This window comes from Narcine bancroftii, chromosome 12 (genome assembly GCF_036971445.1).
Source record: "Narcine bancroftii isolate sNarBan1 chromosome 12, sNarBan1.hap1, whole genome shotgun sequence".
Taxonomy (NCBI): domain Eukaryota; kingdom Metazoa; phylum Chordata; class Chondrichthyes; order Torpediniformes; family Narcinidae; genus Narcine; species Narcine bancroftii.
In genome coordinates this window covers 81668417-81693997 of record NC_091480.1, presented here as the reverse complement: position 1 = coordinate 81693997, position 25581 = coordinate 81668417, and the positions used below count along the sequence as shown (strand labels likewise).

General features: G+C 41.0%; 1 protein-coding gene across 10 annotated transcripts in view; it reads left to right on the top strand.

Annotated features, from left to right (window-relative positions):
- Window positions 1-25342, top strand: part of LOC138747703 (zinc finger protein Aiolos-like) — a 139308-nt gene extending 113966 nt beyond the window's left edge. For 9 of the 10 annotated variants that reach the window (XM_069907189.1, XM_069907191.1, XM_069907192.1 and 6 more), the window contains 2 exons: window positions 9329-9448; window positions 20612-25342. In XM_069907189.1, coding sequence (XP_069763290.1) covers window positions 9329-9448; window positions 20612-21324 — 833 coding nt within the window. In that variant the 3' untranslated portion in view covers window positions 21325-25342. The remainder of the gene's footprint in view (window positions 1-9328; window positions 9449-20611) is intronic. The other variant, XM_069907194.1, reaches the window with a different exon arrangement.
- The last annotated feature ends 239 nt before the right edge of the window (window positions 25343-25581 follow it).

Genomic DNA, 25581 nt, shown 5'->3' with positions numbered 1-25581 from the left:
AGCTATCTGAAAGTTCCTCCACTGCATCGACTAGTTCTCCACTCTACACCCTCAAAATGTTCCAGTAAATTTGTGCACCATGAATTCATTTTCATAAACCAGTATTGACTTTAACCTTAACTAGATGCCGGGGTCGAGGACAACACTTAAAAGTGCCGGAGGAACTCAGCAGCTAATGCAGCATTCATAGGAAATAAAAGACAGTCAATATCTCGGGCCAATTCACTCATGGCTTCCCAAAAGAGAAAAGCCACATTCCTCCCTCATCCCAGAACACTTAATACTTCCATTCCTTCTCAGATCTACAAACTCTTGATCTCCTCTCCATCTTGTTCATTGGAAGAATGTCATCTCAAGTACCTTTCTGTTTTGGAGGAGTTAAAGACTCCATTGAGAAATTTAAAAAGTACACAGGTGGATTGTGTGATTCTTTGCTATCATGGCATAGAGATCCCAGTAAGTTTGAAAAAGAGACAGCATTTGTTTGTGGCACTTTGTACACAGCAGAAAATTCGTGCATTTTTCTGCTCCAGAGAACAGAACTACAAACACATTCTTGAAACTGTAACGGTTTAGATTGATGTCACTGCCGCAAATCAACACATGCATGGAATCCGGGGAACTTGATGGTGACAATCTCATTGATAACTGTTTCCATGTTTCCAGTTCACATCATCTCAGTTACAATTTAATTTTCGATGTAGTTGAAGCTCCAAAGCTGCTCACCAAATGGACAGTGACACAGCAAATGTCAGTGTTCTGTACATTCTTAGCAAATGAGGCTCAACTGTTCCATCTTATTTAGAGAAAAAAGTAGGACATTGCAATCCCTCGATTATTTCCTCTGCATATCTGACAGTGTGGCCGTCCTTACAGAACCTGTCCATTCCTGATCGCTAGCACTGTGAAGGAATTGCGCTAACCGCTACGTCATCCATGCTGTCCTTACACCAACCATGCTGCCCTCATAGGTAAAGATTCCAGAGTATCTGTCCATGGTGAAACAGGTCAAACCTTCCATTCTCCCTGGAGGTTCCAGAGGAACAGGAGATAAGCAGATTTTACAAAGAAATGCAGGGATAAACCTGGAAACCACAGACCATCAGTTTAATCTTAGTTGAGAGTATTGCTAACAACTTATAATCCAGAACAAAATATTATTTTGGACAAGTATAAATCAATAAAGGGAAGACTGCAGAGATCTATTAAAGGCAAGTCATACATAGAGAACAATTGAGTTTTTAATGGAGTAACCAAGAGAGCAGATGAGGCAAGAGAGCGGATGCACCTCCTGCAATGTTGTAGTATGAGTTGTTGGTAAGAGAGGTCTCATCTGATGTTACTGTAATCATTCCTGGTTTTCCTGCAGTTTTTTGCAAATGGGCTCTGTCCAGATTTGAAACATCAAACATTATCTCTGCATCTTCAGCTAGATTATTTCAAATGCCCAGCTACTGTGAAAAGACTACATTTGGGCCTCTCAACAGCTGCTAGTATAAGAAGTGACCTGTTCTGCCATTCAGCTATCCAATGGCTGAGATCCACTTTTCCTCTGATCCACATATCCTTAGATTCCTTTCGACTTCAGATCTATGAACTCCCCATTTGAATATTTAAACCCTTTAAAGCAAAGTCTACAGCATTCTCTCATTAACAGTCCCAGATAGTTAATTGAATTATGTTATTCTCTCTGGCTAGAGGAAGCAATCCCTTGACATCCTTCTCAGAATCTAGTATGAATCAATGAGGACATCCAGTAACTTTCTAAATCACAATGTGCATTGGCCAGAATTACTCAGTCTCTTCCCATAACATAACATAACATAACAATTACAGCACGGAAACAGGCCATTAGGCCCTTCTAGTCTGCACCGAACCAAACACTCCTCTCTACTCCCACTTACTTGCATAATGACCATAACCCTCCACCTTCTTCTCATCCATATACCTGTCCAGCTTTTTCTTAAATAATAAAATTGACTCTCCCGGAAGCTCATTCCACACCGCTACCACTGTGACAGACATTCACACCAGGAATCAAACCAGTAATTTTATGCAGTTTATTCAAATAAGGTTTCATCAAAGTTCAGTATAACCTCAGGAAAATGTATTTACTGCTGTAGTCTGGCCATCTTGTAATGAAGGCCATCCTGGATTTTGCCATTTCATTATTTTCTCTCTATCTCTATGTTCCATTGTCACATGAGCCAAAATGTCAAAGTTCCTCTATTCATCAATATCCATCAGTCCTGCATAACTTACTTTGTTATTCTGTTCCTCCAACCAAAGTGAATCACCTCACATTTCCCACATTGTACTCCATCAATCAGCTTCTTGCCCTTTCTATGTCCACAGACTCTTGGGAGCTTCCTTTTATCTCACATTAGCACCTTGCAGTTTTAAGTCCATGGGGATGGATTGGGCCATGTGATGAATCTTAAGATGGCATTGTAATATTCTCAGAATGGGTAATCTTTTGCAACAACCATCTCATCAATTGATACAGATCACAGCCGTTTTACTCAATGAGTTTTATCATCAGACTGCGCAGCTGAAATTGTAATAAATGACTAACTGGACCAGATATCCATATCGACCATTAGTCTAAACTAGGTTACAATGCAATCATTCTATTTTCCTTTTATGTAAAATTTCCATTTTATTAAATAGGGCAGTACATTTTGATATGATCACCTCACGTTCCTCTATATAGGTCACAGCATTTGATCTGTAAAATGTTGTTACGTTCTTTTTATTCTTTCACTTCAAAGTGTTGCACAACAGCAATGGAAGATATTTCTGTATCACTGAAAGATACGACTGCTTCCGTGCCTTTCTGAGATGGCTTTTCCAAGTTGCTGATTTGCTGGACCCAAAACCTCAGAGTTCAAAGAGTTATCAGTTGTTTAAGCGTATTGTGCCATCAGTCTCTTAGCTAGTGACTAACTTTATGGATCTGCGCTTTTACAGTTGGAGGGAATGAAAACATGTAAATCTGAAATGAAAACAGAAAATGCTGGAAATTCTCAACAGACCAGTCAGCATCTGTGGAGAGAGAAATAGAGTTGATTGATTCAGGCCATAACCTTTTAACAGAACTACAGTGAAAGATCATCAAGCTGAATTGTTGATTTTGGCATTGCCTCCACCAATATTGCTGACCTACTGAGCATTTCCACCATTTTTTATTTTAATTCAGGGAATGAGGTAACCTGCACAGATCCTAATGTGGAACTGTATGTAGCGGTATGTAGTGAGTGAAATTGAGAAGATTGGGACAGAAGTGGTAATTTCCTGAGTACCTCTGTGCAGGATTCTCTGAAGGCTAGTTCCCTGTGTACTACATGTAATTAGAAAAGCCAGCTGAATGTTATCATTCATTAATGAGGAAATAAGTACAGAGGTACAGAGGTCAGGAGCTTGCACTTCAGTCATACAAGACCAGCGAGAGACTACACTGAGAGTGTACAATATTGGTCTTATTTATTGCATCACTATTCCAATGCCAATGACCCATATTCGAATCCAAAACTGTCTGTAAGGAATTTGTATGTCCTCCCTGGGACACACGGGCTTTACTTGGGTGTTCCAGTTTCCTCTCACCCTCAAAAAGTGCATGGTTGGTAGGTTAATTCGTTGTAATTGGGTGGCACGGGCTCGTGGGCCGAAAGGGCCTGTGCTGTATATCTAAACATTTTAAAAATTTAAAAATTAACTTAAAAAAAATGTCAGATATTAATGCAAAGGAAGACATTTAGAGAAGGTTCACTGCATTAATACCTGGAATGGGCAAGTCTCTGATGAAGTGTTCGCAGACTGCTAACAGATTGCAAGACACAATTCTAAGGGGTCTTGATGTGGTGAATGTGGAGAATCTAGAATTTAAAAACAAGAGGTTTCCAAATTAAAATAAATGAAGTCAAAATTTTCTGGTCAGAAGACTAACCATGTTAGAGACTCTTCATGAAAGTGTGGTGGAAGTAGATTGTTTGAAAATTTATGGGATAAATAAATAGATAGGCAAAAAGGTGAGAGCTCACCATGAGTAGGAGGGAATGTACATTTGAGATCACAGTTGGATCACCAATCATCTGTTTAGTGGTGGAGCAGCCTCAATCTTCTCTGGTGACCTCCTGCTCCTAATGCATATGTTCATGTTCAGTTTTTTGTGTATATTTCAAAAACTAAGATCATTCTAAAATGCTCTGCAGCCAAAGTGTTTATTTCCATGATTATACAGAAAAATAAACAAATAGCAATGGGATAAATGTTACTGTCAGTTGAAGCATCTTTTCGGGGTAAGAGAATACCTGCTATCTTTCAGTATGGTGCCAAGGCAGAGGGTGGGTAGTGGCTTGATTAAGCAACATCAAAGAGTACTGTATGCCCTCAGTACGGCTTCTTCCACAGTGAATGTTCCCTCCATACTGCCCATTTTTTAATTACAAACTTTGTTCAAATCACAACATTTCAAACACAAAACTCACATAGAGCTACAACTAAAACCAAAAACAACCGTAACACGTGGCAACAAAACTGTGAGAAGCAGTAGTTACGGCCACCTCTTTACTACACAGATTTTCATCATCAACCAAACACATTATCCTCTGGGGGACCCACCGTTCCCTGAACTCAGCCATTGTCCCCTTGGATACCGTGTTTTTCTTTCTTCTTTTCTTTTTCTTTGGCTTGGCTTCGCGGACGAAGATTTGTGGAGGGGCAATGTCCACGTCAGCTGGAGGCTTGTTTGTGGCTGACAAGTCCGATGTGGGACAGGCAGACACGGTTGCAGCGGTTGCAAGGGAAAATTGTATTCCTGCTCCAATACCACATGGGCCTGGACGTAACCCGGAAAGATGGGCAGGCAGTAGAATTTCTGAATACACATATCTGAATTCTAATGCAATTCCTTTAAGAAGTTTCAGCTTTCTTTTTTTTTCTGCTATGAAAGGTGCAGGGATGATTTTACATAGAAATTACAATAAAGACCATGGACATAGGAGAAGAAAGTCTGCCTTGCCAAGAAGACAATCAGATTCAACCCTTGTGTGTTAATTCTCCATGTAACCAGGATCCTAATCCCATCCATGGGATTATGCAATCATGAAGAAGGCTCACCTGAGGCTATACTTTGTGAAGAGTTTGAGAAGATTTGGTATGTCACTGAAGACTCTCAAAAACTTCTACAGGTGCACTGTGGAGAGCATTCTGGCTGCTTGCATGACAGTCTGGTATGAAGGTGCCAATGCTCAAGGCAAGAAAAATATCCAGAGGGTTGTTAACTCAGCCTGTAACATCACGGGGCAACTGGGATTTTTAAATGCTGACAGCATGCACGGCAGGAAAGTATTTCTACCTGGGCACTAAAATTGGCTGCAAACATCCCAATCAACTTCCCTACCTGCTCTGGGTTCTCCATTCTCCACTAAAGGGCTCTTTCGGCGCTCAGCGCGTGTGAATGACATTGACTCAGTGGGCGGTGCTAAGGCACCAGTCGCACCACCTTCTTCGGCTCTGGAGGACACTATGAAGCACATCTCACATGAAAGGGTAAGTTTGAATTCTTCCCGGAAGGTCAACAGGAAACCACCTTTAGACTCTCTTCAGAACTTTACTCCACGCATCTGGGATATCACCTGATTTTGGCTATTGGAATTTGTCAGGAAATGAAAGTGCTTTCTTGTAGCGGCGGCTACACTGCTAACTGAAGGATCACACAACTGGATAGGTTGAGTTCAGTGAGCAAAAACTGATTTATTGCAGGCTGCCTGGCTGGTCTTATACTCCCAGCCCAGACCTGGCTGAGAACCACACTGGGGGGCCCCGACGTCACCAGGGCGTCATGTGGGTCCACAAGCACGGACTTCTGAGCCTGATGCTGAGGTTAGGAGGAAACCCTCGATGGCGCCATTTTGGATGGCTTCCCCGCCGCATACATGACAAGCGGGGCCGGTTCGCCTGCCTAATGGCGTACCGCCAAATTCTCTCCTTTATGTGTATTCTGCTTTACCAGTTGCTAGGGAACACGGACACGTGTCTTGGATCGAGGATAACAGGTGGAAGTTGATATTAACTGCCCGTGCCACGGCAGTGAAGTCACAATATTAGCAATGTGGAGGGGAAGAGCGGCTGACTGCACTCTTCCCTGCTTATCTGCCTCCCCCACATTATTCAGAATCAGAATTTATTATCATAAACATATGTCACACAATTTGTTTTTTCAGCAGTATTTTTTACAGGTGCAGAAATTGCTATAAATTGGATTTAAAAAAATATAAATAAATTAGTGGACAAGAAGAGACAAAGTGAGGTAGTGTCTGTGGTTCATTCTCCATTCAGAAATCTGATGGTGGAGGGGAAGAAGCTGTTTTTCCTATTGGACGTTCCTGTTCCACCTTCCTGATGGTAGCAGAGAGAAGAAGGCGTGGCCTGGGTGGTGAGGGTCCTTTGGTGATAGAGGCTGCTCTCTTGAGATACTGCCAATTGTAGATGTCCTTAATAGAGTGGAGACTGAAGCACATGATGGCACTGGGTGAGTTTACAACTCTTTGTACCCTTTTCCTGTGCATTGGCTCCTCCATGCCAGAGAGTGATGCAACCAACCAGAAAGCTTTCCATGGTGCACCTGTGGAAAGAGTCTTTAATTGCACACCAAATCTCCTCAAACTTCTAATGAAGTCATATACAATCTTTTTGGAAGAAAATTCAATTGTTTTTAGAATATCTGTATAAAATTAAAATAGTTTTAGATCCAACAGTATTTTTATTGGGTAGTTTGCAACCTCTGAAAGGTTTGGGATTAAGTAAGTTTCAGCTTGCTTTTGTATATTTAGCTTTATCCGTAGCGAAAAAATGTATTGCTAGTATGTGGAAAGATACAAATATGATTGATATTAATAGATGGCATAATGAGATGAAATATTGTTTAATAATGGAAAAAATTACTTATTTTAATTTTTTTATTATACTCAGAATATTTACATTTCAATTTATATTGATTAGATTTTAACATGTATATTTAACTTTTTTTAATATCCTTTCTTTTTTCTTTTTTTATGGCTCTCAGGAGAGTTGGCTGAAGGGGTTTTTTTTTCTTTCTTTTTCTTTTTTTATATATATATATATATATATATAAAATGTTCATGTTTAATTGCTGTATATGTCATATATTATTTGTTTTTTGAATGAATAAATAAAGTTTTAAAAAAAACTTCTAATAAAGTATACCCGCTGGCAAGCCTTCTTCCTGATTGCAACAACATGAAGACTTTAGGATAGATCTTCAGAAATGTTGATACCCAAGAATTTGAAGTGGATGTAGAGAGGTGCACCTGTGTTGATCATCAATGAAGAGGAGACATCCTTACCAATTAGCACTGACTGTGGTCTCCTGAGGAGCAAGTCAAAGATCCTGTGGTAAAGGGAGGTGCAGAGGCCTATGTTTTGAAGCTGCTGACCAGCACTGAGGGAATGATGGTGTTGAAAGCTCTATTGTAGTTAATGAAAAGTACTGTTAATCTTATCTAGGTGATCCAAGGCTGAGGGGAGAGTGATTGTGTCAGTAGGCAAATTGCAGTGGGTCCAGGTCTTTACTAAGGTATGATTTCCATGGGCAATCTTCCAAATTATTTCATTACGGTAGACTTGAGTACTACAGGACGATAGTCATTGAGGCAGCTCACGCTACTCTTCTTGGACATCGTTAAGATTGATGCCCTTTTGAGGCAGGAAGAAACCTCCAACTGCAGCAATGGGAGATTGAAAATATCTGTGAACACTCCAGCTAGTTGGTTGGCATAGACTTTCAGTACCCTGCCAGATGCACCATCAAGGCTCGAAGCCTTGCAAAGATTCATTCTCTTGAAAAATGTTCTGACGTTAGCCCCTTTCACACCACCAACCCACCTAGGAAGCGGGTAAATGTATGAAGCGTGCTGCACCCGTGGAGCCTTTCCCACTGTACCATGATTTTCCTGGTTCATCGGGAACCAGGGATTTTAAGTGGGGGGGGGGTGCGGGGGTTCCTGCTCCAGAAGTGGCATTGTGAGTGATGTGTTATGAACTCACTGGAAGTCTCTGACAGAGAACTAAAATCCATACTCTACAACTGAAAACTGCACTAGAACTATACTATATGTTTACAAACATAAGAGTATACTTTTCTTCCCCTCTGCAGACTACACTGACCTCCTTCCCGTCACTGTGACACGCACGCAGGCGTTAACATCATTGTGGTAGTACAGATTCTATCACCAATGTGTATATGTACAGATGTACAGATGGTTGTGCAGGATGACTGTGATTGGCTGAGAGTGTAGCCACACCTACTGGCAGGTCTTAAAGGGTTGCTCCTAGCCAGACCAGGTCATTCTGGACTGGTCGACCTACTTGTGATACGCTCCAGTCTTTTAGTTAACAAAAGCCTTGGTTTGGATCAACAAGTCTTTGGTTCTTTCAACGCGCATTACAGTCACTAATGGTACCTTGTAAAGCAGATTGTTCTTTCTCACCACCAGAAGGCGATTAGTGAGTTAACTTGGCCGGGCTCTGACTCTTAACCCCACCAAGACTCAGAGCCTGGTTGATTCTAACTCGCCCTGACTGGTTGGGATGGTTTCCACTGCATGATTACAGGGTATGGGTCTGCTAATTTACCCAGTTCAACCCACATATATTTGGTGGGGTGAAAGTGTGACTTTGGATTATCAATTCATTAAAATGAAAATTCACCACTTTATTGTTTTAGGGATTTCAGTGGTAGAATTCTTTCCACATCACATCTAGGTTTTTCCTGGTAATTAACAGGTGGATTATTTTTTTCTAAAATTCTATCATTAATGTTAGCTTATAAACTTCTCAGTTCAAAAGACAAATGCATTCAGTTGAATTCTGCGAGTTCTACAGCCGCTGAGATTCTTCAGAAGATGACATGGTGCCGTGTGAATTATAAATCATTCATTCAACATTTTAGTGCCTTTCCACCAGCTCTTGTACTTTACAATGGAAATATTTCAAAGTTTTCTCAGGATCTTTAAATGGGTTGAATCAGAGTTGCAGAACGTACTTCTCATTTGGTGAAATTTGCTCAGTATCTCGCTCTGCTGTTACCCCAAGCTCAGCTTTGATCAGTTATTCCCTCCTTTGGTGAAAGACACTGATATCAGCAAGTCTCCAGTATTACACTGGTAACCACATGCCCCCGCTGGCCGTAGTCAGAACCCTCAGAGCTAGCAGTTTGTTACGTCAGCTTCCTTCCACCTGCCACACAAACTCTGCTGAGGTGAAACCTCATGTTATTTTGTTGATTTTTTTTGTCTCCTTCTCTCAGAGACAGAAGTTCCACAAAGCAACCTCAAGGCAGAAATGGGATCCGAGAGAGCTCTGGTACTGGATAGGCTTGCTAACAATGTGGCCAAGCGGAAAAGCTCAATGCCTCAAAAGTTTATCGGTAAGAATTTCAATGCTTTATTTCAGTTGTGTAACTAAACTAGCTTCTGACGCCCACCAGTTCCTGTGGATAAAGCTGAGGATTTTGACATTGGCGTTTGCAATGTGCATTCATTTCATTAAGGTAGCACTGCTTTTTCTGATAATGCTCATACCAGCGGTCAGCCTTGTCAAAAATAGAACCACCGACACGACACACTGCTGTAGAATTAGAAACTGCTGGACTGTTGAAGCTGTTTGTACAGTTGAAGAATACATCTAGGTCAGAGCTTGATAACATTTTAAAGAGTTGTTCTTTCAAAAAAGTGATTATTTTGGCATTAATTTTTTTTAAATACTGTATTGAACAAATTACTGCTCTGCAATGTGACAATTTTTGTAGGTTGTGTGGATAGAGCTCTGTCTAGTGTAACATACAGACACTGTAGAACTTTGCATACTTAATATCTTTTTGTAGACTTGTGTACAGATAGTGCAAATTTAATGTATAAGCTCTGGTATTAATAGTTATCATAAATTTAAATACAGTTGCCTCATTTAGATTTTTCACCAGTGCCATGGTTTTGCAGTTAACTTGTCCCCACTATTTGTAAATACAGTATCCCACTTTTAAACAAAAAAAGGCACCAGTGACTGCTAACTACATTCATCAGTCTCCACTGCAGTGTCAGACCACGTTCAGGAGCAGATTCACTCCCCTCTGCCCAGCGGACTTCCATATTCAGACCTTGATCATGCTCTGATACTCCTCTTTGCTTTTAAATTCCATAGATGTGGTACAATTTTTAAAAAGACAAAAGCTTTATGCCCGTGTATTTACTGACAGATGGTAATAAAAACACAGAAATGCTGGAGAAACTCAGCAGGTCTCATAGCGTCCACAGGTGGTAAAGATATATAACCGACGTTTCGGCCCTGAGCTCTCCATCAAGGGCTCAGGCCCAAAACATTAGTTGTGCATCTTTACCACCTGTGGACACTGGAGACCAGCTGAGTTTCTCCAGCATTTCTGTGTTTTTACTATAATTAAAGCGTCTGCAGACTTCTGTGATTCACTACTGACAGAAGGTAATCATTTTAGAAAAATATTTGAAATAGTTCATTCTTATTTTCCATCTTGAGCATTCACTAAATTAGCATTAGGTTTTTCGAAATATTGATTTGAGAATTAAAGATTTTTGGATTACAGCTCAATGTCATATTTAGAATGTTTATTCCTTAAGAAAAGAGATTGTGCTGTGTTATCTGTCAGGGAATCGAGTGCTTAACCATGCATAACTAAGATGCCAATACATTGGTGAAATATCATGTTGTGCTGGACTGTTTTACTTATAACTGAACTTTACCAGTATAAGAGATAACTTGGCACCTCAGATAGAATAATACTTGCCCAGTTGGCAACATCTAATATTAGTGTTTCAGACAGACAGCAGTAGCAAGAGATAAAATGGTATTATGACTCTTTTAAAGTTCCTGGGAGTTATTTTTTCACCTCTCCCAAATTTTTTGATAGGAAATGTTTAAACGAAGCAGATTTTGTCCAGGTTATATTGATGCTTGTGTCCAGGTATTTACAAAGGTTGTTTTGCAGGGAGTTAGTCGAAGCGATTCTGCAGTACTGCCTTTAAACTCACTGATGTGGATCAAAGTGCCCAATCTTTTCCTGTTCATAGGACGCTATTTCTCACCACTTTCTCAACTCTTGTTATCTACACTATGTGTAAAAAAAAACTGCACTTAGGAACAAAATGCATTTATCCAGCTAAAGTGATGACAAACACTCATTTGCTGGAGATCTCTTGACATTTATCTTACCCGTAAATGAAACATTATGATAGATTTTTGTATGTTTTAGTCATTAAGTAAACCCGCACAACAATTGGGACTGTACATGTTTTAGTCGAACTCAGGAAGGAGCACCATCCTCAGCCACAAGGTCTGATTACTTCACATTATGTTGATAAAGCTTTCAACTCATGACTCATTTATCTCAGTTTCAAAGCATTAAGGCTGGTTAACTTGTGTACCCGGCTTGATGCAACGGCAAGGCTCCAGAACACTCTTCACCCATCAGGTGTAGAGCATTCTCACAAGTTGCAGCTAACATGGATAGGAGACAGGATTGCTGCAGAATTCCTATTGCCCACAGGAAAACACTGGATTTGTAAACACAGAAATACTGGAGGAACTCAGCAGGTCTTACAGCATCCACGGGAGGTAAAGACATACAACCGACGTTTCGGGCCTGCGCCGCCAGAACTTCTGTATTTTTACTACAATCACAGTGTCTGTACACGTTCGTTTTTCACCTCACATGCTGGATTTCGCCGGTTGTGAACTGAAATATTCTGGCTTCTTAGGCTGGTGCTGACTCCAAAGTGACTGTAAGGAGAGCTGCTGGGATCAGGATTTTCCTGCCAATCCATTGTCATCCTGTTGGAATTAGGGTGCTGCCTACAAAGCTATTGTGATCCTTCTCAGAATGAGAACTCCAAAATTGATTGGGGCATGATTTAAAACCTGGCGTGCAATTTCTACTTTTTATTGTTCAGAACAAATTGTAACAAAACAAATGGTAAAAATCAGAAGTGTCCAGTGAGTCAGGCATGTCTATGTGAAGAGCCACAGTCTGTGCTTTAGAACATAGAACACTGCAGGCCCTTTGGTCTTCAATGTTGTGCCAACTTAAATATTTCTAAAAACAAACTATGCCTTTCCTACCTCATAACCCTCTATTTTTATTTCATCCATGTTCATATCTGAGTCTCTTAAATGACCCTAATGTTTCAGCCTTCACCATCAGCAACTCTCCATGTAAAAACGTTCTCTGATGTCTCCCCTAAACTTGCTTCCCTTCACTTTGTATAGATGTCCTCCGATGATTGCTATTCCTGCCTGGGTAAAAGGTGTTGACTGTCCACCTTATCTATGTTCTCAGAATCTAGTAGACCTCTATTGTCATTTCTTATCTTTCTGCACTCCAAAGAGAAAAGCCCCAGCTCATAAGACTTATTTTCAAATCTAGGCAACATCCTGGTAAATCTACTTTGCACCCTTTATTATTTTTTTTTTGAAGACTTTATTTAAAATTTTATAACATGAATACAATAGAGAATTACATTTAAAGAAAAATTTAAAAAAATTAAAATGGTATGATTACAATATTACATCAGAAAACTACACAAAATAATACTTGGCACCCTTTCTGTAGCTTCCATATCCTTCCAAGAATGAGATTTGTAGAGTTGGAATATGACCCTTGAATGCAATCTCCGACTAATGAAGCCCAGCATCCCATAGGATTTTTAACTATCAACCTGCGCGGCAACTTTGAGAGATGTGTGGATTTGAACCCCAAAGTCCCTTTGTTCTTCCACACTGTTAAGTATCTGATCATGAACCGTGTGCTCAGCCTTCAGGTTTGACCTTCCAAACTGCATCACTTCACACTTGTCCAGATTGAACTCCATCTCCCACTTTTCTGCCCAACTCTCCATCGGAACTGAGAACATTCGAAATAAAGTCTTTGATGGGGTGGAGACTACTCAAGACTGAATAACACGAGTGGTAGTAGTGAAAACTGAGAGAGGGCAGTCAAGGCTTTTTAATGACAGATATTCAGCTGGAAGAGTGGGGTAAGAAAAGAATAAAGAATCTTAAAACAATACTGGAAATGTAAGGCACTCTGGAGAAGCAAACACTGTCAATGTGTGAAAAGGGGAAAGTGTTGGAAGCACCAGGTTGAGCAGCATCTCGGGAGAGAATTCATGTTGAAGCTTGATAACCTTTCATCTGGAATGGGGAAGTGGTGTGTTACAGAACAGGAGGTGGGGTGGAGGGGTTGTGGGAGGACAGGGCAAAACCAAGGGAAGGGCTGGGAGGGTGAAGCAGGATTGAGTGGAAGCTGAATGCTGAAAAGCAGCAGGAAGGTTCTGGAGGAGGGTGCGACAAGCAGATGAATGAAGTCACCTCTTCTGCCAAACTCATTGCCTGATGAGCAAGCACGTGTATCTGGAGTTCCAAAAGCTCACGTCCATTTAGGTAAAGAAATATTTTACCTCACTCCTAAGGACTCAAACATTTAGCCTGAAACAATCTCCAGCTCTAGATTCCCAGCACCTCCCTTTCAGAATCACCTCACTTCACCTTGTTCTGAACTCCAGTGCAGTCTGAGAACAACTCCCTGCAAAGCAAGCACCAAGTTTGAGTCTCAGCTGAAATTGATGAGAATTCTAGTTCTAACTTTTGTAAATTGCCAACTAACATCATACAGAAAGGTTTGTATATGGCAGTGATTCTCGACCTTTTTTTCCACTCAGATACCATTTTAAGTAATCCCTTACAAACCACAGAGAACCTAAGAGCTCTATGGTTAGTTAGGGATTACTTAAGGTGGTATATGAGTGGGGGGGAAAAAACGTTGAGAACCACTGGTATAAGGTATAGTTCAATTAATGCATTTGCCATCTCCTCCATGTAACCCTATGGTTTACACGCAAATGTGTTTTGAGTGGGGTAATCAGCAGAGTCTGTGCTGGGAACAATCATTATTGCTCTGTCAGAGGCAAGTTTAATGTTTATTCTTGTCTGAGGGTTATTCCGCCATCCCTGTGGCTCTGATACCATCCTGAAGGCTGCTTTCAACCCATTCTCCCTATAAAGAGGGGGCTTCTTCATTTCTCATGTTCTGAATTCTCTCAACTGGAAATTTGTTCAGGTTAAATCTGACCTGAAAATGGCCAATCCAAAACTGACCCAAACCTCAATGTTATATCAGAAAATCCAATCCAACCCACGGTGTTAAGTTCACCAGGTTCCACACACAACTGGTTCATCATCTTCCATCTTGGATCATATCTCCAAAGTGACCACATTAACCCAGTGGACTGGTCCGAGCAGTTGGACCCACATGGTGAGAAACTGGGGCACCACGTGGTCTCCCTCCTTCAGATGTCAAGGTTCCTCAGAGTCAAAAGGGTGCCTTTTGGCTGTTTGCATCCTCCTGAGACGCCAGGCCAGGATTACTGGCCAGATTCAGCATTTATTCAGCCAGAAGGACAGGGAGTTAGAAGAACTCCAGCAGTACTGCTGCACGCTGCAGGAGGTTGTACAAACTGCCCAGACTTGAGCCAACAATCTCCAGGTCAGGGGAACTGAAGTCACCTGCAGGTTCATACAGCTGCAGCAGGGGCGGGCAGCCCACAGGTCTGGATGGCAGCTGAACCCGCTAAAGGTTCAAACTCTGATCCATCATGACAACAAGCTGGATGTGTGATTGGAGGAGAGGATTATATGGTTAAACAGTGATGAGGAGGGGGTACCCGAGGAGCCTAAGTCCCACAAGCACCTTTCCCCCTATGCACCCAAACCCCTGAATGCTCGACCCATCACCATGCGATTCCAGGTCCACTGCAAAGAGGAGGGGGATGAGCATGACCAAGTTGCAGGGGGCATGCCCATGGTCACTCTGGTGAGCTCCAGCAGCATTGCACCCATTAGGCAAACCAGACCTCAAAGGTGCCGCTGGCAACCCTCTGAACAAATGCAGGTAAGAGTTTATTTCGCCCTGAAGTGGCAGCAACGTTTATGTTTGAATCCCGTAAAGTGCAAGGGGAGAGATTATGTGCATGAAGCGGGGAGAGAAAAATCCTGCGCCTGACTTGACCAATGTTTATCTTCACCGGGAGACCCCTTGTGTTATCCGTGGCCTGCTGCGGACTCTTGCAAAACAAGGGGAGAATCGGAGCTTTCACTGAAGTAATTGCAGCAGTGAGAATTCAAGAGTTCACTCCAAACCCCATGTGTATGTTCTGTTCCCCACTGCAGCCAGGCAGAGTTATTCTGGGATGAGAAAGGAAGTTCAGGTACAGGTTGGCTTTCTTGGCTCTGCAGTCAGACTGGTATGGCCCGACCTTGGGTGTGGAAGGGGCGGCATTCAGTCACCGCCAATGCAATGGCAGTTAACAGCAATGCATTTGCAGTTCTCTGGATAGAGTGCTCTTGTGCCCAGGAATGGCTGAATGTCAATATACTGTATATTCAACACGCTGGTTTCTCAAACAAAGCAAATGAGTCTAATTGCATGGCAGGCACAGAGGAGGGGGAGGGAGGGAGAGGGAGGGGGAGGGAGGGAGAGGGAGGGAGAGAATAAGAGAGTCAGCTTCTCCCTGTTATAAACCTTTTTCCCGTCCCACTTCTAACCCTGTTACAATGAACCCGGCTGTAAGGAACGGTGCTGATTTAGGGAACGGGAATTCATGACCTTGGAGAAAGAGCCCAATACACACGTGGCCAATCTTGAAAACTAGCCCAGTTGTGTGTGAAAACGTCCCAACTGTCAACTTTGTGTGCGCTTTTTTTTAACGGGGGGAGAGACACAATGTCATTGCTTGCCATAGGCGCTATTTTACCTAGATATGCCACTGCAGTCCTGAGCCTGCTTAGCCTCCGAGATCAGACAATCTCAGATGTATTCAGGCTATTAGGTGCTGTAGAAGATATGGGGGGGGTGGGGGTAAGAAAGAGAAAACAAGAGTCACACGGAGAGAATGAACAGTCAGATACAGAGAGCTGCAAAGCATTGCATAGGGAATTTACAGTGGAAACATGACTAATCCTTTTAGTTTAACTGTACTTACCCCAGTTTGTGTATGCACTGGAGGTACACAGGAAACTAGGAAGTGTCTGTGACCCTAAGTGGAATTACATTGTACAGGTCTAAGATACAGAGGTGGGTTGTTGTTGCTGTCTGTGTAAACCTGTGTTTTCCTTTAACTCCTCATAGCGTGTGTGTGTGTGTGTGTGTGTGTGTGTGTGTGTGTGTGTGTGTGTGGGTTCCTCCGGCATCAACTCTCGCAATGACATGACTTACAAAGAAATCTGAGCTCTTCTGTTTTTCAGCCAGATGCTCCCATCAGAATCTGAATATAACCTCATCTTTCGATCACTTTAAATGTCAAAGTGAAATCCTATTTTTCACGTTGAGTTCAAAAGGGCATGAGCATTTCTTGTTCTGAGTCATCCTGCACCCTTGGGAGAGTTCTCCTGACTGTAGGATCAAGATCCTACAATAATCACACAATGGGTTCAACAGGCCAGTCATAAAATCATACCATGGAACCAGATGATCCCACTCTCCCCACACACACACACACACACACACACACACACACACACACACACACACACACACACACACACACACAAACACACACACACACACACACACACACACACACACACTCAGGCTGATATGATGGAAACCATCAGTTAGGCCCAATTATCACTGAGTCTGTCACCATGTATGTATCCATAGGCCGCGTCCTGCCACTGGTGCTAAAGGCCAGAATGCAATAAGGGTACTTGGAGAAGTTTGGGTGTCCAACTGAAGGAATCTGGAGAACTGGTGCTGTGTGGTTTACAGGAGTGCAATGTAGAACCCCATTACCATGACTACAGTTACTCCTTTTCTCATCATTCCTTTCCCAGCCTGCTGCCTTCACTGGCCATCTCCCAACATCTCTGTCTCCTCCTGCGTCACACCTGCCTTTGCAGCCCCCCTGCTCAGACCCGCTCACCTAGAGCTGCCTTTCACAGATTGCTTTCAAAGAACAGCAGATGCAATCTGTGTCTGTCTGCAGCTGTAGGTAGATTTTGTGCAGGAATAGGATTTTCTGCAGCAGAAATGGCTTCAAATGAGCTTTTAGATTGAGCATTGTTACTATATTAACCATACCACTAACAAAGCTTTTTATGAAATATTAGTCATTCCAACATGCATTTCCCACACTTGGGAAGTTTGTACAGGAGGAACCAAGAAATTAGAGCTTAAAAGCAAATATATTATCCAATCTATCCAGGGAATTCTGGATGCATTTTGTTGCTTTCTCTCTCTTAATTAAAGAGTTACCTGTATTGATAGATTAGAAAGGAATTATTTATTTAAGGTATTATAAAAATCTGGTTTTGGATCTACATTTATTAATTGGGTTAAAACTTTATAAAAATCCCTCTGCTAAATTTGTAACCAATGGACAAATTTCTTCTGCTTTTCCATTAGATCAAGCAGGCAAGGATATCCTTTATCTCCAGCTTTATTTGTTTCAGCAGTGGAACCTTTAGCAGAGTTAAGAAGACAAGATTCTAAGATTAAGGGTATAAAAGTTAGTCAAAAGGAACATAAGACTAATTTATTTGTTTATATGACAGATCCCAAAAATTATTTGCATCAATTATATATAAGACTGCAAGAATATGGTGAAATATCAGGTTATAAGATAAACTGGGACAAAAGTGAAATTATGCCCTTGGTTAAAGGTGATTATACTCAATGTAGAGAATTTGCTCGAATTAAGTGGTCAGAGGGTGGAATTAAATATTGGTGGATTAAAGTTGATAATGATTTAAATAATTTATATAAATTGAATTATTTAACTTTATTTAATAAAATTAAAGAAGATTTGAACAGGTGGAATAATTTGCCTTTAACCCTAGTAGGTAGAGTGAATTGTATAAAGATGAATATTTGTCCAAGGGTTCAATATCTTTTTCAGTCATTTCCTTGTTGGATTCCTCAAAAAATTTTTAAGGATTTTCATTTGAGTATTAGGAAGTTTTTATGGAAAGAAAAAATGGCTAGAGTGTCTTTGGAAAAATTGACCTGGAAATTTGAATTGGGAGGTTTGCAACTTCCCCATTTTCAGAATTATTATGGCAACTCAATTGGAATTTATTAATAGTATATTTGATGTAAATAAATCTCCAGCCTGGGTTAAAATAGAATTGAGTAAAATAGGAGAAAACAGTCTGCAGGACTTTATTTACAATCGGAATTCAAAATTGTTAATAAGTAGAGATACGCCTGTTTTGAAACATTTGATTAAATTAAGGAATAAAATAGATTATGAAATAAGTGGAAAAGGTTTGATTTCTTGAAAAATGCCTTTATATCAAAATAGACCTCTTCCTTTTTCTGTGGATAATCAATTTTTGAGGATTTGGAGTCGAATGGGGATTAAGAAAATAGAAGACTATTTTGAAGCTGGTAAATGTATTACTTTTCAATGAATGAAGGAAAAATTTAATGCTCCAAATAATACATTTTCTGTTGTTATCAGGTTATGGCTTTCTTGGTTGATAAATTATGTCCTAATTTGATATTACCTAGGCAGAATGAATTAGAATTATTGATATGTAAGGGTGGCTTTGGTGATATATAAATTACTTCAAAAAGAAACTCCTAAATTAGGAATTCATAAATCAAGATTAAGATGGGAAGTTGATTTAATAGATGAATAGATGAAAATAATTGGATGGAATCATGTAAAGAAAATATGACAAAAATTATTAATGTTAGGTATAGACTGGTTCAATATAATTTTTGCATCAATTATACTTAACTCCTCAAAAATTTAAAAAATTGAATCCAATATTATCAAATTTATGTTTTAGATGTGGTCAGGAAGTTGGTTCATTTTTGCATTCTACTTGGATGTGTCCTAGAGTAAAACCTTTTTGGTTATGGTTAGAGGTAGGGAATTTTTTGGAGAAAATATTAGAGGTTAAACTGCCACAGGACCCAATGTTATTTTTGTTGGGTGATATTAAAGTGGTTAGACCCAAATTAGGTTAACTATGTATCAAGTGGAACTTTTACCACTAGCTTTAGCTGTTTCTAGGAAGTGTAGGCATTACTTAGAAATCAGATACAGATTTAGGGATGGAGAGATGGTATGCTGAATTGAGTGTTTGTATCCCACTTGAGAAAATAACATAATTTACATAAGAAGTATCAATTTTTTTCAAAAATATGGAGCCCATACTTACAACACGTTGATTTGAAAATTTGAAGGACTCTCTGAAAGCCCATCCTGTTATTATTAATATTGAGACTTTTTTTTTACATTCTCCCAGCTCTTTATTTTTCCCTTTCTTTTCTTTTCTCTTTCTTTGATATATTTTGTGGGGGAGAGTGGGTGGGTGAGGGGAGGGGTGGTAGGGATGAGGCTTTTAAATATAAATATAGCACGTGTAACTTTTTTTCTCTTGTAGTTCTATTGAATGTAGTTGGATGGATGTAGTTTTAAAATTCTTAAATAAAATATTCTAAAAAAAGTTAGCTGTATGAACCCAAGGAATATCTATAGCTTCAAGGGTAAAACACGGAAGTCTGCAGATACTGTGATTGAAGTAAAAGTATAAAGCTGGAGAAATTCAGCAGGTCAAACAGTGTCCTTTATAGAGCAAAGATAAAGATACATAACCAGCATTTCAGGCTTGAGCCCTTCATCAAGGTATGAACAAAATGTAGGCTCCCCCTGCCCCCCCACCATTTTGTTTGGGCACCTGCCTGCAGTTTGCTCATACCTTGGTGAAGGACTCAAACACAAAATATTGGTTATGAATCTTTATCTTTGCTCTATAAAGTACACTGTTTGACTAGCTGAGAACAGCTTAAATCTCTGCTATTTAATTAATTGCTTCTTAAGTCAGGAATGTGCAATTGCAGGTTTGTCTATGCTTGCAGACCATGGAGGATTCTAATCAGCATTGTTCCACTAGAATATTTCAACAATTGTTTTATGTATATAATGAGAATGTGTTCATTGTCACCCATAAGTACAATACACTGAAATTCTTTTGGAACCCAAACAGGCATGTAGACCAATTACAATTGTATGCATTAAATTACCGCAGTACAAAAAGAAAAGTAATAAATATAAAGTATACATAAATAAATATTCACAGTTACAGCTGATGCAAGAAAAAAAATAGTTCTCCAAGTAGATGCATATTCCACATGTTAACAGTGAAGTCATTTCTGCCCGGGGTGTAAAGCTCCTGTGGGTTTTCACCCAGTAAGACAGTTAATGTTGTGACATTTTAGTTCAGTTTTTCAAACCATGCACCCTGCAAGCATAGCTCCACATTTGGAGCTCAGGATCACACATGTAGCTCAGTTACTGACAGCCTTCACGCCCTCTTCGTCCATGTCTTATTTCAGATGAATGTCCACTTATTGCATGTGATTGTGTGTAAACCCCGCGTTCCCATTCTGTATTTGCAATACCCTGATGGTGTCCCTCTCTTAATGCTGGAGCGCTGCAGCTTGATGTGCTGTTCATGCTAACCTTTGAAGTAAGGTTTATTATTCTTGCCCACACAGGTGAAAAGCAGTTTTGTCCAGGCTACTCAGATCTGCAGTATACTTCGACTCCATCTTATGACAAGGAAGGTCAAATAATGCAGACACGTTTCATGGACCAAGCTATCAACAATGCCATTTCCTACCTGGGGGCAGAGTCCTTGCGACCCCTTGTCCAAACAGCCCCTGCTCCCACTTCAGAGATGGTGTCTGTCATCAACAGTCTTTACCCACTCTCCCTCACACGTTCTGATGCCTCAAATGGTCACACGAGAGAAGCAGCCACGGAGAACAGCAGCTCTCAGTTGAAAGCAAAGGCTTTTGAGAGAGGAACGTCCCCCAGCAACAGTTGCCAGGATTCCACAGACACAGAGAGTAACCACGAGGATCGGCACAGCCAAGCCATTCTACAGCACCATATGATTGGCTCCCGATTCAGAAACGGTCTTGCGGCAGTCAAAGAAAGCCCCAAACCTTTCGACATCATCAAAGCAGGAACAGGGTCCGGTCGTGAGATGTTTAAGGTCATCACAAGCGAAGGTGAACAGGTCAGAGTCTACAAATGTGACCATTGCCGAGTGCTGTACCTGGATTACGTGATGTTTACCATACACATGGGTTGCCATGGTTTCCGTGACCCCTTCGAATGCAATGTGTGTGGGTACCGCAGCCAGGACAGATATGAGTTCTCCTCACATATAGCAAGAGGGGAACATGGCTATTGTAGAAAATAAACTGCAAAGATCAAATTCTAACCAGAGACCAAAAAAAAACAAAAATATTTTTAGAACTCTAGCTTTGCTTTTAAACGTAATGCTGTGCCTTAGTGTGCATTCATCTGGGACCCATACTCTGCCACATAGGCCATTGCAATAAGCTGCATTGCCCTGGGCTCCTCATGTTGTAGCAGTAAAAAGCTCAGCGTCTGACATTGAAGCAACACTGCTGAGTGAAGGTTGACTGTACCAAGCTGCATGGTGTCATATAGACACAGACCACATAGAGGTCTTGAACATTGCACAGAATGCCTTCAAAAATGACAATGAAACAACAGGAACAGTTCATCTTCCATAACTTCACAGATCCTCTTTCAGATTCTCTCATGTTGGGGAACTGAGGGCCCTCAGTTTAAGTTGTGAGCAGTGGACTTCTTTGTTACTTCAGGCTCCCAATCAAGATTTCCCAAACCTGTGAGCACCAGCTGGTTGACCAGCATTATGTGAGTGAAATGAATTAGATAATCTTTTGGACACAACTCCACTACATCAATTCCTGTTAAGTTGCCGTTTGGAAAGACATGCCCCTTTATGAAATTGTAACTCAATTGTTGTCCTACCAAATAGTTTGAATTCAAGTGCATTCAATGTTCAGAACCATGTACCAACACTTGATAAGAACTTGCTCTAACACTTCCTTTGAGTGGAGTGATCTCAGAATTACTTCTCACTCACTAGCTCTCCTCTTCAAAGGGACAAGTTGCAATAGCTTGCCCAACAGAATTCTCGTTTCAATAGAAAATGGCCCATAGTCCAAAGTTCTATCATCTAGACTGCATGTATGCACTGAGGAGAGAAAAACAAAAGTCTGCAGATGCTGTGATTGAGGTAAAAACACAGGAATGCTGGAGGAACTCAGCAGGTCTCGCAGCGTCCATAGGAGGTAAAGGTATATAACCAACGTTTCGGGCCTGATCCCTTCTTCAAGGTATGAGACACTGGCTTGGTAAGTTATTGCTTCCACCATCTCAAAGAAGCAGCAACAGAAAATACTGGATCTCACAGAAACTTGCTGATTGCAACCGCTGCTTCGATAAATAATCACCATTTCTCTCACTTGCTGCCTTTATATTGAATAATGACTATATAAGAGCAGACCTTTAACTCACATTGTCTGTGCACAGCCTCATCGGATTACATCGATGTTCTAGGTGACATTTTAGATTGTGAGGATTAAGTGTGGGAGTCCATTACTGTCTCCTTTAACTACATTGGACAGTCTTCATGCAGCAAGCAATGGGGTTGTTCAAAATTCTTGAAATATCTTTAGGATCTCAGCTTGAACAGAAATGGCTGGATCTCTCTCTACATTCCATCTGAAGGAAGCACCTGGAATAATAGAATATTTCTTTATCAGCATTATAATTTTCACACAGTATCACGGGGTATACTATTTGTAACATTTTAGACTGCATTTCTACATGTTACTTGGAAGAAAGGTGGGTTTGAGGATGTACCAATATAGCACTTTTATTTCCCAGTTCAAATTCAAATTTAAATTCAACACTGCCGAACTCTGGTGTTGTGAGGGTGTCAACCTTCAGTCAGAAGAAGTCATTCAGTTCCTATATGCCTGATCACGATTAACCTTTGACGTCAGGCCTATTTTCATGCATATCCCTTATTTTCCCAAGTACCTCTGTGTAGCAATTGAGCCACTTGGGTGGAGGATTCCAAAGATTCACCATGATCTGGATGAAGAATTTTCTTCTCAGTTTAGTCTTGAGGCCAATGCCTTACTTTGATATTGTGATCTTTGATTCTCATAACAGGAAATGTCATCGCCATATCTATTCTATATCTGTGACAGGCTTGTTCAGAGGGCATGCATTTAGGGGGAAAGGGTGGGGGGGAGAGTAAGTGTTTTACATAGAGAGTGGTGGGTGCCTGGAATGGACTGCCAGGAGTAGAGCTGGAAACAGGTTTAATAATTTTAAAGAAGCTTCTAGATCAGCCATTCTCAACCTTTTTTTTGGCTATGGTCCCCTTAGAACTCTGCTCAAGTTTTCAGCTCCCCTTCCCTGTGAAGCAGTAAAGTTCAGTGGGTTTCCTCATTCTTCTCTCCTACCAACTACATAAAAAATATTTTATGATTTTCGTTAGTTCCTCCTTAAATGTGCTGTGGGCCTCATTGAGAACGGCTGTTCTAGATAGACACATGTATATGGAGGGATAGAGGGGTATGGATCATGTGCAAACAGCAGAATTTTACTTAACTTGGGCATGATGTTTGACATCATAGGTTGAAGGGCTGTTGTTATGCCGTACTGTTCATTTTCTAACCGCAGCTGAACAATGAATTATGCACTAGACCTGTGAGACATCGCTGTGCTTGTTAAGTCAGTGTTCCTTTTATTAACGGAACTGCCAGTATGACACTAGATGCAGTTTAACCCTCTGCAACCATGTAATCTGGCAGACATTTACTTTGGTCTCCCAGGTCTTTTACCTTCCATGATGTCGCCCCATATCTTGGCATCTCTTTCTGCACCTCATCTCTGTCCTGGCACTGTGCAAGGCCCGTGCTGTTGCTCCCCAAGGAACTCATCATTATTCCATGGAGGTTTTGAACTAGGCACATCTTTTAGCTGAAATAGTTTGTGGTGAAACTGAAAAGGCTCTTGAAAGTATGACAGCACCGAGGAAATGAACATGGTCACAGTGCCACCACTGACGGCAATGAGCATGCTCATTGTGCAGTTGCCGTCGGCACAGAAGCAAGCTATCAAAGTGTTGTTTGATCCTTCACGGTCACCACTCAGCACACAGTCAGACACAGCTGTCTCAGTATCTATGCAATGGTAGAAAGCAGACACCAGCTAGAGTTTTCCATAGACCCATCATGACCTGCTGATATTAACTTCATTATTATAGATATGTTTGAATAAAAATGACAGCGATCTCAGACTGCGGCACCATTCGCTCATATACAAGGGCCCCATCCATTGTCTGCACTCCATCTTCACTGAGTCTCAGTCATTCACCACAAGCAGGCAGCTGAGCTCATCTCAATGGGGGTCAAAACACAGAGATGCTGGGGGATCACAGCCCATCTCACAGCTTCCTTGAGGAAGGGCTCAGGAAATATTTTTTTATCTCCTTGGACCCTGCGAGACGGGCTGAGCTCCTCCCGCATCTCCGTGTTCTCATGACAGTCACGGTGTCTGCAGACTTTCGTGTTTCATTCCACTTCAGTAGGGATGCAACAAAGCTGGCCTTGCCTGTGAGGGTGTTCCCAAGGTAAGAATCAAAAATAAAACCAGAATTTGTAGCTTCTTTGCTCCTGAACTACTCAGGGTTGGAACAAAATCCGTCAGCATCATTTCCTCTCTCTGATAAGAGGAGCATTCTGATCTCAGATTGATCTGAATCTTGACCCTCTCTGCTTTGGAATGCTGTGTTTGTTTCATTAATCCCATGGAAGAGTTATTGCCTTTAAGGACATGCATGTTGTGGATTGCAGCCATACTACAGCAATAGGCTAAAGAACCAGAGTGAAATTCTAGTTGCGTAATCTAAACGATTCATCTTGTCCTGGGACCAGGAATCATGTGAAAGGGTAGCAGGAGGAGACGGGTGTCCGTCAGCAGTCTGCAAAGATGAGGAACAACCTCTGAGTTCTATCAAAGTGCAGTCAGGGGTATAAGTAAACAGACACATCTTGTCTAATACAGCCAGCTGCTGCCGTGTGAACGTCCAAATAAATACGGTTTTACTGTGAATGTAAATGTGAATCCTTTTATATTTTCTGCTTCACTAGATTTTACACTAGATTAATGAAGTAAATTTAACATTTTTATTTTATATACTTTGTTTTATAAGCATTGAGCTGTGCTTTGATTGCTTTGTGTAACGTAGCATCAGGGATTTCCTTCATTTTGGAACCATTCTTTTGTACTTTTTAATGTTTTACTGATATGTAAAGTTAATACAAATAATTTTGTATATTGTCAATGAAAATAAAATTTCTAAGAAAGGCCTTTGCTTCTCTTTCTGCTGAACCGAGACAGTGCTCTGTCTGGATTTGTTAGACAGAAACAGTGAGAATGGAACACTGCCTCAGTGCTGACCTTTTGACAGGGGCCATCATACAAGGCACAGGGGAACACCGAGGAACTGGAGGTCGGGCAGCATCCATGGAGGGAAATGATTTGTCAATTTGTCAGTGTTCCAGCACCTGTGGTTCTTGTGTTTCTGTGGGAAGTTGTGGGGACA